General features: G+C 52.1%; 3 protein-coding genes across 3 annotated transcripts; 1 reads left to right on the forward strand and 2 right to left on the reverse strand.

Moving 5' to 3' along the window:
• Positions 1 to 4,344: 4,344 nt before the first annotated feature.
• On the reverse strand, positions 4,345 to 5,531 carry PG997_007767 (fumarylacetoacetate hydrolase- variant; the record flags this gene model as incomplete). Its single annotated transcript, XM_066812082.1, has 5 exons — positions 4,345 to 4,552; positions 4,619 to 4,917; positions 5,085 to 5,143; positions 5,205 to 5,447; positions 5,519 to 5,531. The coding sequence occupies 5 exons, from the start codon at positions 5,529 to 5,531 to the stop codon at positions 4,345 to 4,347; spliced, it is 822 nt and encodes a 273-aa protein (XP_066667424.1).
• Positions 5,532 to 6,723: 1,192 nt separating this feature from the next.
• PG997_007768 (uncharacterized protein) lies at positions 6,724 to 7,370 on the reverse strand (the record flags this gene model as incomplete). Its single annotated transcript, XM_066812083.1, has 2 exons — positions 6,724 to 7,264; positions 7,318 to 7,370. The coding sequence occupies 2 exons, from the start codon at positions 7,368 to 7,370 to the stop codon at positions 6,724 to 6,726; spliced, it is 594 nt and encodes a 197-aa protein (XP_066667425.1).
• Positions 7,371 to 11,267: 3,897 nt separating this feature from the next.
• PG997_007769 (uncharacterized protein) lies at positions 11,268 to 13,391 on the forward strand (the record flags this gene model as incomplete). The annotated part of the gene is made up of 5 exons (XM_066812084.1): positions 11,268 to 11,392; positions 11,444 to 11,753; positions 11,949 to 12,136; positions 12,189 to 12,895; positions 12,976 to 13,391. Coding segments are annotated over 5 exons (1,746 nt in total), but the record flags the coding sequence as incomplete, so codon positions are not given.
• Between the last annotated feature and the right edge of the window lie 215 nt (positions 13,392 to 13,606).

A 13,606-nucleotide genomic window follows, 5' to 3' on the forward strand; every position in this document is an offset into this window, starting at 1 on the left:
CTCGCGGGTCGGCGCCGGTTGTAACATATCGCGCAAGGTACATTCTTACTATGCATGCATACATCAATACGTCAAATATAGCGTCCCCGTCAACCCTGCACTAAGCACTAAGGGCAGTGGTACGTCAAAGGACACAGCATACGATTAGTTGGATGAATGCCAGGGCTTCAGGTATTAGTAGTAGCATGCAGATAGGATGTAGGTACATGTAGATATCTGTCATGGCCTCGATTTGAGCCTCTCTCTACTAACAGGCTGCGCGACGCCACCTAAACCCCAAGGCCAAACAAATCCCTGAGTCTCTGGTTGCGCCATGTGTGCGTTTCGGTCAGAGAGGGAGAGAGCGCAAGTGCAAGCGGCAAACAGTCAACGTGTGTTTGTTCCCTGGAACAGGAACGGCCAGTTGGCCCTGAGTCACACACACACACATGCACACGCACACATAACCACACTGGTCACTTCGACGCAGCCAACAACAAGAAGCAACAGCGACATCCGAATTTTTCGGCAAAGGCTGTGTCACCTGTCATGTGGACTGTTGTATGGCCTTTTCACAAGCGGTGTGCCGGGTGAGCAGCCAATTTCCAGGTTACGAGGCATTTAGGCGCTTCTTACATGATTCTTTACGCATGCGCGGGATCGATGAGTGATGATGCATCGAATAGCACGGTCGAATCAACCCTCGACTGCCTGGATGCGCAGGATTGTTTCGGGGGCCCACGTCCATGGTCAACCCACACGTGAGCGCAAAAGACGAACGTTACATACAGCCCTTGAGCCCGTACCTACCTCTTTAGGTACTTCGGCCTGCAAGCATGTTCGCTACCTCGCAAACCCAGCCAGTGGAAGAACATTCGAATCTTCCACCATGCTTCTCTCGGGTGAGTCGGCATTCTGCAACACCGCCTTGCGAGAGTGTGGTCTCATCCACCGGTGGCCCTGCTTCAACGGTCTGGGGGATTGCTCAAAACGCAAGTTCTGCTGCCCATCAATGTAGTGTGATTGGTCTATCCCGTTGTCCAATCACCACCGTGCTCCCCCTGCAACAGAGATCGACATGTCTCTGCAAAGCAAGGTTGACCTTGTCGGTAGCACGAGAAGCGTCAATTCTAAGGTTGTCCATACCTATACTACAACACTGCTAAGAAGGGGTTACAACCACAACAACAACAATAACAACAACTGGCAGTTTGACAATCGATGACGCCCCTTCAGCCTCAAGAGGACCTACAGCCAGGGGACAGCAACGGAAGCGTAACACACACGAGCCTTCAATGTCCCCCTACAGAGCGAGGCGAGGCCAAGGGCATTTTGGGGGGTTTGAATCTTGCCAAGATATGCAAGATAATAAGACTGTGCGGAGAATATTGATTGGGATGGAAATATTCAATCAACGACACAGGCGTTGCAGCGGAGTGCATTGCATGCAGGTGTGATAGGTGCGATGATCCAGCATATCACCACACAAATCTCTTCTCTTGCCATAATCTAGGTACTAACCAAATCTCCCGAACTACATGGGGCTCCTGCAGAGCGGCAGGGCCGAAGACGACTCTTTTTTCTTTCTCTTTCCCCTCCCTCTCTTCCAGCCCAAGGAATCAATGGTGCGCATCCAATCATTTGCGTAGTTGGCGTGTCGGGCATCATTTGGTGGCAGAGCCAGAAGCTCCGTTCCTTAGTGCCCCTGCCTGCCCGCAACGTGCCCCTGCTCCTCACGATGCCCTCTCTCTCTCTCTTTCTCTCTCTTACCCTGGGCTGGAAAACGTCATAATATGTGGTGCGCAGGCGGGTGTTATCATTGGCCGTTTCTATTATTTCTCTACCAAGGGCATGGTTCACATATTTTGTCCCAGGGCATGGTATTGCTAGTCATCACCAGCTTGTGATCAGCAACGAAAACTTGCTGGTTGCTAGCAGGGTCCATCGCACAATTCGACATGAAACGCGAGAAAAGGTTATCGCAAGCGCACCCTGCTGCCTATCGGCCGAAAACTGAGTTCAAGCAGCACTGCATACCTACACTCCATGTACATAATCTGCACGTCTTGTCGTGCTTCCTGTGTGAAATTGCACGCACGCCGATCTCCTTGCATAGAAGCGTCTGGACGATGCAGGGCAAGCTTTGCCCAAGAGAGGAATAGTGCCTGGAGGTATCGTCTTCACCAACGACGCACCGGCACAAGCTATTCATGCATGGCCTACCGATTCGACTTTGAAAAAAACTGCAACAGCCCACAAACAGCTGCCGCAGCCAGTATACCTACCGGAGAGATATATCTACTTGAGAGATATATGATTGATAACTACCCGAGGCCATATGGGACGGTCCCACTCCACCTCTCATCCCGAGAAGGTGGCCTGACTCAGGGACAATGAATATATTGCCGGAAGCGGACTGGAGAGAAGGAGGTGCCGCCACGCCACCGGCCCCTTCGCGACTTTTCCCGGGCAGCGTTCATCCTGGCTTCAGGCCCTGTTGATGCCTTCCCCAAATTTGCCCGATGTTTCAACCCAAGTGTAAGAGTGGCGCAGCGCGTGTTCTTCGCGTGTTCTAGTGCCCGAGGCGGGCATCCACGTAGTAAGTCTAGGGGACCTTCCAAGACGTGGATGCATCCCCGGCGGCCGCATCATGTTGGAAGGGTTGGCTCTAGCCTCCAGCCGTACGCTTGGCCATGCCAAACATAGAGGGGAACAATCACGGTAATGTTGTTGCCTAACCTGACTAGAGAACGACCAGCAATTTTAGTGTTCATCCGGAGCCTTCATGCTAACCTAGTAGTAATGGCGAACCTCGGAGACTACCCTCCCGGGCCCTTAGATCCCGTTGGGCTGCGGCTGGCAGGTGCCATGCCAGGTACTTGCGCGGGCCTAATTTAGACGAGAAACAATGCAGACACAGAACAGAGCTGAGAGACGGTTTCCTCAAGGTGTTAGGCAGTGTCGTATTTACTGCATGTGTTCAAAGCAGATGGCTCCATCACCAGTTAGGATTTAGGTTTCGATTTGACAAAATGACAGCTAAGAGAATCACCGGCTCGGGTTCCACGACAAACCGCCCGGGCTACTGTGGCGCATCAGATGCTTTTCACGATGGATGCAGTACCAGATACGAGCACAAAGAAGCTGCCCGAAAAAGGCAGCTTGACCAGAAGTACCTCTCCTTCTTGATCTGCACGACAACAACTTCTCTGCTTGCACCTGCGGGGGCCCGTATGATTGAGTCATCATGCATACATATATGCGAACATCTACATAGATCTGATGTTTCAGACCCCAAAAACAGGCCTCCCCCACCTCTGAACCAAGATCAGTCACGGGGCTTCCGATCTGGATCCTTAGTGGGAGACGCGCTGTCCCGGTGGGCTCTTCCCTCTCCGCCGGGAAGGGACATCGTGTAAGGTGTGGAGAGGGTGGAAGTTCTTTCCCGCGTCTGGAAGGCGAAAGGAGCGATCACTTACACACACATACACATACGAACGCTCATCGTGGGGTCAGGGAGGCCGTACGTATGAAGGTTGCCGTAGGGCCACATCTGCGTTGTCGTGTCATGCTCTGATAGGGCAAGCTTTTGCTCACAGCGGTAGTCAGTCGTCTGTTTTTGAAGCCGAGGCTCCTCCCCTCCCCACGCCCCCCTCTCTCCTTTTCACAGTCCGGTCATGCTGGTATCGTCCTGAGCCATGGCGATGCCCCGTGGTGCATATCGAAGCAGCAAGCCTGACACAGGAGCAAATCGAAGCCGAAACAGATTACAGGGAAAGATCGGCCCCAGCATGGTATGCTCGCTGTGCATGTGAACGGCAGCCAAGGCTACTTTGAGAACCAGTCTCATCCAACACCACTATTATGTTGATACTGGCTTGGCGAGAATGGGGTTCGCAGAAGCTGCTCTGCGTAGGCTGCTAGATGGTGGTCCGTTACGTCTTCCCGTGTTAGTGCGTGGCGTAAAGGGCCCAGGAAAGGAGCCTGTTGCACCGTCCTTCTCTCATGGCGTTGCAAAGCTTTTGCATTTGTGTAGTAAGGCATGAAGTTCTAAGGTATGTTTGTCTCTGTTACCTGTGATTCAACTATCATTTCCTTGACAACATGTGTCTGGTCTATCTCAGACTGTCTTCGTCATATGAGGCGGGCCATTTACCATGATTAAGTCCTCCAGTCTGACAATTGGATGTTATGAGACAATTGATAATCATGTGATGTGTGAATATATTCGCGGCGCGGTCAAGAGCAAGGAGTACATCCAAAACAACCTATCACCCTGGATATTCCATATTGGTTGGTCATTACCTGGCAGCTATGTCTGATTCTCTATGGTTCTATCCGCCCTCTAAGCCCAATCCAAGGCGCCTATTTCTCATTCTCAAAGACAGAATACAGAGTGCCGACATGGGGTGTAACCTCAACTGCGAACTCATCACCCTCGTGCAAGTAAGAGGGGGGTTTCTTTCCGTACCCTACGCCGGCCGGTGTACCCGTGAGGATGACGGTACCTGGCAGCAAGGTTGTACCTTGGGAAAGGAAACTGACGAGCTTCGAGCAGTTGAAAATCATGTCACTTAGGAGGCGCAGCAGGGTCAGCAAGTCATATGCTAAGTGAAGAATGAGGGGGAAAAAAACTTACTTGAGACCGGAGCTCTGTGTGACCTCGCCATTCTTCAGCCCGCGAATCGTGAGGGTACTCGGGTCCTTAACGACAGCCGACGACACAATGACCGGTCCGATAGGGCACGACCCATCGAAGCCTTTCGAGTAGCAAGCCTGCGACTGGGCCAGCTGGGACTTTCGGCTTGACACGTCATTGCCCGCCGTGTAGCCGAGGACGTAGTCCAATGCGTCGGCCTCGCTCACGTTCTTGCAGGTCTTGCCAATGACGATGACCAGCTCCGATTCGTAGTCGGCGCAGTCATCAGCCAGCGTGTGCTTGGGAATCACGGTGGGCACCGGCCAGGGTCAGCAAGCGCCGTGGCGGGTTTCCTAAAACGGGAATTAGCAAAAGCGTGCTGCCAGAATCATGTCGCTTTCCCCTGCAGGGCGGCAGAGGAAATTCCGGGCATGTGTTTGGGGAAATGTGGTTGTGTCCCCCTTACATGAACATCATTGGAACGTCTGGGAGCTGCATGTTTGCCTCCTTCGCATGGTTCACATACTGCAGTATGCACAAGCCGTCAGCATGTAGCCCTCGCGGCTTCTAGTCCAGGAGGCCCGACTCACGTTTAGTCCTATGCAGCGAATGGAGCCGACTTCCGACGCGGACAAGGGTGACAGGATGCGGGCAATGGTCTCGACCTTGTCGGTCAGAGACCCCGGGTTCAAGGCCGAATCACCGCTGAACACCTTGACCTGCACCTCCTCGCCGTTGCGTACCGCCTTGCCCACATCGACGTTGCTGTCGACGGGCTGGCCGATCAGCACCTCCCCTTCTTTCCCCTTTGGGGCAAACCGGACGAGTCCTAGGCGGGGTCCGTGAGCTGGATACTCTCCCTGGCAGGTAGGCAATAAGCGGTGGGTAGGATCGACTTACTTTCGAAAGACATTTTGTATTATGATTTCTTCTGGTCGGTTTGTTCGAGGGAATGGCGAGCGTTGTTTTGCAGCGGAACTATCTGTTTGTCGGGGTTGCTGGCGACGTTATGAACACCACAGCTTGTTCCGGTCTAAATCCGAAAGGGGAGACAAGACGGACCGAGCCACGGCAAATGTCGGGGATTTCTTTTCTGCCGGCCACCGTTCAGCCAGGTGGTTTCGTGTTAGTGGAGAGGCTTCAGCGACGAAAAGCCAAAACACCCCCAAGAACAGGCACAAGACTCCGCGATTGACCAAAAGTGGACGGATTTCTGGGACCCAAGTATCACCACGAGTACATATGTCGTCGGCTTCCAGTTCCCAAGCAAAGTGGGTCAAGAATGAGCTACATGTACCCCGCATTATTCACTATTCGTTGATCTGCCGTATCCTTTATATAGGCTGGTTTTCTGGTTGATTACTTTACTCACTTTTAGTCTTGAACCGACCGGACGTCCGGTAAGATTGCATTGCCATGACTCCGGGCTTACTTGCCGCCCATGCTGGATTATGAGTAAATTCGCCGTACTCAGTCATCCCCCTTAAACCAACGCACACGTCCAGCACCTCCATGGTATGGTGCCCTATTCGATCAGACTACTCGTAGCGCAACCGCTTCGCAATGTGAGAGCCCTGCTCGGCCAGCTTGAGTATCGACTTGAGACCTGCTCGGTCGAATTTGGTGAGTAAGCCTTCTGAACAGGCGTCGACACCCTCCACATCCTTAGAGTTACTACAAAAGGAGAACCATTCAGCCTGTCCTCCCTCCTTCCAAATTGTAATGCCTAAACTCTACTGTGCCGTATCGAACTCCGTGATGTGGCAGGCAGTGACAATGGCTCAGTAAGTTCCACCCTGTTCCAGCTTCCGGCAACCTGCCGCTATACAAATAGGGAGACGAGAAGTCCACCATCGATGGAGTACCCCATACCGCCCCGCCACGGTTCGGGCCTATTTTCCTGCCATCGGGGGGTCGATCCAACCTCGTCGACATGAAGTTGAACTTGCCGATTGCAGGGCATCCACCATCCAGGTGAATGACGAAGAGAGATTACATTATAACGAGATCCTTTACCACGGCGTACTTCTTTTTCCACTTCCCGTACCGGGTCTCTGCTTGCGCCATGAACTGGCTGAGTATAAGGGCCAGCCTTGCTTCGTCAATTATGGCGACTGTACATTTAGATCCTGGTTCGAGATGGCCAAGGTGATCTTCCTCTGGCGCCTTGCTGTGCTTTGCCTGACGTCCGAAGGACCGAGGCCGCAGGCAAGCTCCTCGTGGGACTGTCGGTCCTGGATGTAGCATCCGACTGACGGAGGCACAGACCTAGGTCTTCTCCTCTCGTCTCCGTCAGCCTGGCTTAGGAATTGGCCACTACCGTCGTCGCCGGTTTGGCCGCCCCCGCCGAACGAGGCAGGGGCGTGAACCCCAACGTCCGGGTGGGCGGGGGAGACGTTGCCATGGGCTGCATATGCAAAGGATTGGGACGAGGCCTGTTCGTGCGCACTATTCTGCGAATGATGGACACAGGATTGCTCCCCGCAAGGATGTGTACAGACATGCTGCTGAGTCCCCTCCTCCAAGGCCTGGGAGTTTGTCAAGATGCCACCGGCAGGGTCGCTGGCATGGACATCCTCCGGGGTATCAGCGTTGGTATAAGCCGCTGTAGGCGAGGACCAGTCCTCGCAAGTCTGATAGTGACTACTGATCTCACGTTAGGGTCTGAGTGTCATACATTTAGAACGTGGGACGCTCACTAAGGTTGGTTGTTCTGAGAGGCCCAGCCCGATGGCCAGCCATTTGCGTTCATGCTGGCTTCTCTATCAAAAATGATAGTACTCAAGAAACAATTGAAGAGAATTGGGAATAATAATGGCGTATGGCTCAGTACAGACTCAACCAGATCTGGCTAAAGCAGGGACTAACGTATAGATGGATTGAGAACATACATGGGATCAACCCATCAATAGAACGAATGATTAATTGGCACACTGTACTCGAACAATAGAATGGGTTTGGAAAATCAGACAATGAGTGCAACACAATGGGTAATCAACCCATGAAAGCGCGACACATTCCAGAAGCAATATTCTTCGGTGGTTTCAACCAAAGGGGTGTCGCCAAGTGAAGGGGAGAGCCATGCAAGAAGAGTGATCCCTCGACATCTAGATCGCTCGAGCGTGCTATGACTATATAGCGAGTTTGTCGTATGCATAGACATATACTTACAGAGAGGGCCTCCTGTAGACAGACTCCTGCTTGGCCTCTTCCATCGTGCGATTTTCTCGGAAAGTGAATGGAATGGAAACGTACCACCTGCATTGTGATACCCTCCGCAAGCTTTTGGTCAGATAGATCGTTCATGGGCTGCTGCAGAGCCATTGCATCAATTAAGATCTCAAAATACCTGCCCGCCAAACACATCTTCCCGAGACTGCAGTGGACGGGCTATTGCAATCGTCAATCACTGATCCCCAAGATGCAGGGTACTGCAGTAGGGTTACACAGATCGCCGACTCCTCCCCGTGTAGATGCGCGTATGGTAGCCTGTTTGCGGTTCTTCGACGGAGTCCTCTCCGCATATTTACTTCTTGCACATACAATAAAGGCGGACGAAGCCAATATTTCGAGTTAGGCTTGCTCGTTATGCTTTAGAGCCTCTTGGAATCCCGGCAGTCAACGAGACTGCCGACGAAGATACCTTCTTGCAGGCCGCTATAAATTACCCAATTGGCTGCCGACGGACCTTGGCCCTCAAAGATCTGGTTTCCCTTTTACTTGGCAGCCTGGTCTACTAAACCGCATAGCAACGCCTGTCGCTCCATGTGTTATATGCTAGCCTATAGGCCGTCAGCAAACAAGAGGCCGCCTGTGCCTCGGCTCTCCTTTTCACATAATTCGATTCGCAGTGAACAATTCTGGGAGGGCGGCAGCAAGAGAATGCATCGTGGCTCGATACGATGCTGCTGACAGTCGATGCAACCCACGCCAATGCGGCATATACTATGACCCGCGACTGGAAGAAGTTCCTCGCAGCTTGGAACCTCGGTGCTTAACAACAGAGGCCTCGGGTTTCGCTCAGCTGACGCGCGAAGCTGCGTACACGCTGCATTGATTCCCGCCTCTCCGTTTCGTGTTTCCAAAGTAAGGATGTCCGACCGGAGCGCTTCTATCGTCAACTGCTCATTGAGAAAGGCCCTAGAAGATAACATTAATCAATATGATCATCGTAGCGACATGCAAAACAAGGCAGCCAGAGGGGCGATATTCCGGAAATACGATATCATAGTGGCTGATCATAGGGCCGAATATCGCGTGGCACAAAGCTGGCCTTGCAGGTGCTTCTTAGAAGAAAGGCACACCGTCTATGCACTGGAGCAGAAACCACCGGTCTCCAAGGAGTATGCAGACCGAACCCCAGGCCTCAGCTCCAGGCAGCACTTCTCTGGTATCAAGGAGGGGGAAGCAGTCGTGACGTTGGTGATCCCCCTTAATTGCGCAGCGTCTCGGGCTGTTCTGAGAACAGCTTATCCTCGATCACCCATCCTCGCCGTTCAGGTGGTCTCCCAAATAGGCTTTGATATTTGCCATCCGAGGTTATCGAGGAGGTAGGTGTATGGCTGGCGATGGTGGGATGGCTGGCAGCTCAGCCAATGGCACTGAAAAAGTAAAAGACCGACTGAGCATGCAGAAATGACACGATGAAATGTGTCCCGGCTGCTTCGACACCAAGTCTTTAATACTTCCACTTCCAGTCTCTTGATACTGCGCGCGCAACCGAGTATCGTGACTTGGGTGACCCAGATCAGCGCTTGATATCAGCAGTAGAGGCGTCGAAAGTAGAAATCAGAGGCCGTGCTATTACGCAACGGAGGAAGCAAAATACTTATACTCATACACGGCACTCCTGCGTATAATGCCGATGTAATCCAGGCCGCGATACCAGATGGATTGCTCGGGGTCAATCGATCGGGACGGGGGCGTGTTGGAACGTATGAAAGGAGTCGTGAAGAAGGGTGTTTTAGAATAGGACGTTTTAGACCAAAGACCGATGGACCAATATGAAGGTGATATTGTATCAGCCACACGAACCGAGCGAGTCGCAATTGGCATGCAGGTCAAGGTCGGACACTTGGATTCGATGGCTTGGGGTAAGATGATTGCACGACCACCTCTTGGGTCGTGGGAAAAGATAGACAGGCAGCATTTCGGTCGGCGAAAGAGAAAGCGCATTTGTCAACCGAGGCAGGCTGGCCTGGAACAACGAAGGACCTGTTAGATACACGTAATATCTCCCGTCATTCGGCTCTTGGGGCTACGAAGAGGAGTTTCCGGCTGACCTTCTGCATTCCTGGATAAGCCTGGTGAGTCCGAACGGGACAACAGTAGCTCCAGCATCGATGCCTAGGGACTCTCGACAGAAACTATGTATAGCCCTTGAAGCATTGACCCGTAGATTTCAAATGCTAAGGATCCATGGTAATAAACGATCTTACCTCAGTATGGATGGATTTCAACATGTGCGCAGTTGGCCGCCGTGCAACACAATCCGGAGTTCGGGGTTCGGGTCTGTACTGGATCCGCCGGATTTCAGCCTCAACGCGGCGAGTTCTTTGGTATTCGTGATATACGGTCCCAGATGGCATGGCATCACCCTTTAAACAACGGTGGCTTTCGGGGGCCCTTCTGGACTTCCAGTTGTTTTTAGTTGCTGCTGGAATACCTGGCTGGCGGGGCAATAATGGTGGTGGGATGGCAAGATGGGCAGCTAACAACAGTTAGCCAAAAACCAAGGTCAATGGCACCTTTGCAAAGAGTCAGTATGCTTTGTATATCATTTATAGGTATATTAACCAACGAATGCTACTACATGCTCATGGTTATTTGGTAAAATGGCTTGTCTTTGGGGGTATGCTCATAGTCTACTTCTATATTTGAAGGGTAAAACAACAGTTGGAGGGGGGGCATTTCTCTTCCCAGCTGAACACAGCGTAAGTACACCAGGCAAGTGCGGGATGCATGTCCGAATGCGAACGGCCAATAAAACCGGGGCTTTCTGAATCGGCCATCCATGCCATGGCGGGACCCAAAGACCCTACTTAGGTATACTTACACTTACACTTACATGTACCGAGGCTTATGGATTACACCCTAGAAACCCTGGGAATGCGAATGCGAGCTCCCCATCCACCATCCTCATACACGATCAATACCCAAGTACACTGTCCCGTCGTTGACGCTATCCAACACAACACACCCCCATAATCATCCCATGCCTGCACCGGATAGGACGGTGGCCGGGCAAGGCCAATCATGGCTCGGCCGGCCCTCCGGCTGCTCTGCATGCTCGCTAAGTCATAAAGAAAGTTAATCAGCCAGACTTCAGCACCTAGCCTTTAGATACGGCGTTAACTACATAATGGAACTCGTCTCGCTTGCGACTATTCCATCTAGATCCTGAACAATGGGTGCTATCGACCAATTCCACCGCACTTGGTAAGCTGTCGCCGCGTCAGTGATTTCATTCGAATTCAATATACTTCTTAGCTGTACAAAACCCTTCCAACTCGCTCTCCCAACCCCGAGATTCCTGGCCATCTTCCTTCTACATGCTTGCTTGCTTGCTCTGGCTCACCCAACTTCCCGTTACTTACAAGCCCGCCCTGTGGCGGTTCCAGGAGTGGAAATGACTCTTTATTCATTAGCATCAACCCCCGAGAAACGATCCGAGGACAGGCCAGTTGTCGGGGATGGCATCGAAAATTCCCCTGACAACCACAAGGACACCCCCTCCGAACTGTCGACCGTGCGCTTCAGTCTCTTGGCTCTTGGGTGAGTAACCACCACAAACGAAGAGAAGCCGTCCTAATGACAACCCATCAGTCTTTGCCTTGGGCTCTTTCTTTCCTTCATCGACAGCTCGATAGTTGCCACCAGCCTTTTCTCGATTGGCAATGAATTCAACGACCCGGAACATGTCAACTGGGTGGCAATCGCATATACCCTTGCTTACATGGCCTTTGCTGTGTTGTTTGCAAGGATATCAGATGTTGTTGGTCGCCGTGACGCTTTCATAGCTGCGTACATCCTATTTTTTGCCTTTTCAATCGGTTGTGGTTTTGCTCAAGATAGTATGTCAAGATCCTCTCCCTCTCCCAGCTTGGTTTGCCTTCCGCCGCCATCATCATTTCACGTCAGTGATGCAGGGTATGACCTCAACACTCACCCCCAAAACTCGCCTGCAAGAACAATGTCAGTGTTGGAACTTCATGGGCTAATGCAATGGATTCTTCGCAGTGAACCAACTAATCGCCTGCCGAGCTATCCAAGGAATTGGAGGTAGTGGTGCGTATTCCGCGTTTCTCCCGCATCCTGCAATCATGAACAGACTGCTAAGTATACCATAGGTTTATACTCGCTTACCATGGTCATCCTGATGGAGACTAGCCCGGATCGGTTTCAATCACATTTAGGAACCATTGTTGGAGTAGTGATAGCCATTGGAGGTGTTGCAGGCCCGGTCCTCGGTGGCATTTTGACTCATTACGCAAACTGGCGTTGGGTCTTCTGGATAAAGTAAGTATTTGAGTGGCCTCTTCTCTGGAATCTGGCTAAAGATGTTTGACAGTGGCCCCGTTGGTGGCGTATCCATGCTCTTGTTTTGTTTCACGTGGCCCAAAGCAGAGTTTCTACCTGATCTCGAACGGAAGAAATGGGGCGAATTGGATTATACTGGATCGGTCCTCCTCATTGCCGCTGCCACTCTTCTGGTATTCCCCTTTCAGAATGCCGGCAGTGCAGGCAACGTCTGGGACAAGGCCATCTTCCTAGCACCGCTCTTACTGGGCGTAGGTTGCTGGGTTGCCTTGATAGCGTGGACGGTGTTCGCGGACCGGCGATGGGGCGACAAGCTTGCAGCCGCCCTTCCGATGCGGCTGATGAGGGATCGGGTGTATACCGCGACCATCCTCAACACCGCATTCGTCGGCTTCTTGTTTATCATGCTTATATACGCATTCCCCCTGAGGGTGCAAGTGGTCAACGGCAAAGACGCTCTGATGGCTGGCGTCATGCTCCTGCCTCTTTTGGGTGGCTGCGCCGTGGGGTCCATGGTTGCCGGGAAATTCAACAGCGAAAGGAACTGGATCTGCGAGACGCTCGTGATTTCGAACTGTCTCATGGTCCTCGGGTGTGGCTTGCTGTCGACGCAGTCTGCCTCTGCCGATGTGGAACCCAAGGCCCTGGGATTTCTTGTACTTATCGGCTTTGGGTTTGGCATGACTGCGGCCAGTGCCACGATGCTCGTGGGTATTCGAGCAGCTGTCCAAGATTCAGGTATGTGGGGTTGACTCGACAAGTGAATGCTCACTCTGGTATACTGGCTGATCGACTGGCTGACATATTTCATCTTTCAGCAACGGCTCAAGGAATACTGGCCCAGGTCCGAATTCTGGGGGGCAGTATGGGCATCGCGGCCTCATCTGTCATACTGGGACGTCAGATTATTGGTGTCGTCGACCCTGGGCAACTGGCTGCCATCGAGCACCACCCAGAGAACTTCCCAATCGAACAGCTCCTGGCGATCAGGACGGCCTACTCGGATGCCTTCAATCTGGATATGCGCGTATGCGCCATCGTCGGTGGCATTGGTATAATTTTCGCCTGCGCCGCTTGGTCCCGTGACCGACGACCCATGGCCGAGGTGCGGAAGCAAAATCTGGAAGAAGAAGCTCAGAGGAGGGGGCAACGAGCATGGGGGCGTAAAACTGGACAACCATCAGGAACAACTTTATCTTCTTGTATCCCAGTGTGCTATAAAAAAGTTATATAAAGGTGGAATCATAAGCCAGCTCAGAGCATTCATTAGATATAGATTTGATATAGTAGCAATCCCGCAGATTTAAAAAGGATATATAAGGACATACTTGAAGGTCTACTTATCTTTATCTCGTCTCCGCTATCCTAGTCACCCTGTTGCCCAGGTCCAGGTCCAGGTTCAGGTAAACTACATAATTTACATAAAAAGATCATGTAGAAATCCAGCTC

This window comes from Apiospora hydei (assembly GCF_038363865.1).
Source record: "Apiospora hydei strain CBS 114990 chromosome Unknown utg000006l_segment0_segment0, whole genome shotgun sequence".
NCBI lineage: Eukaryota > Fungi > Ascomycota > Sordariomycetes > Amphisphaeriales > Apiosporaceae > Apiospora > Apiospora hydei.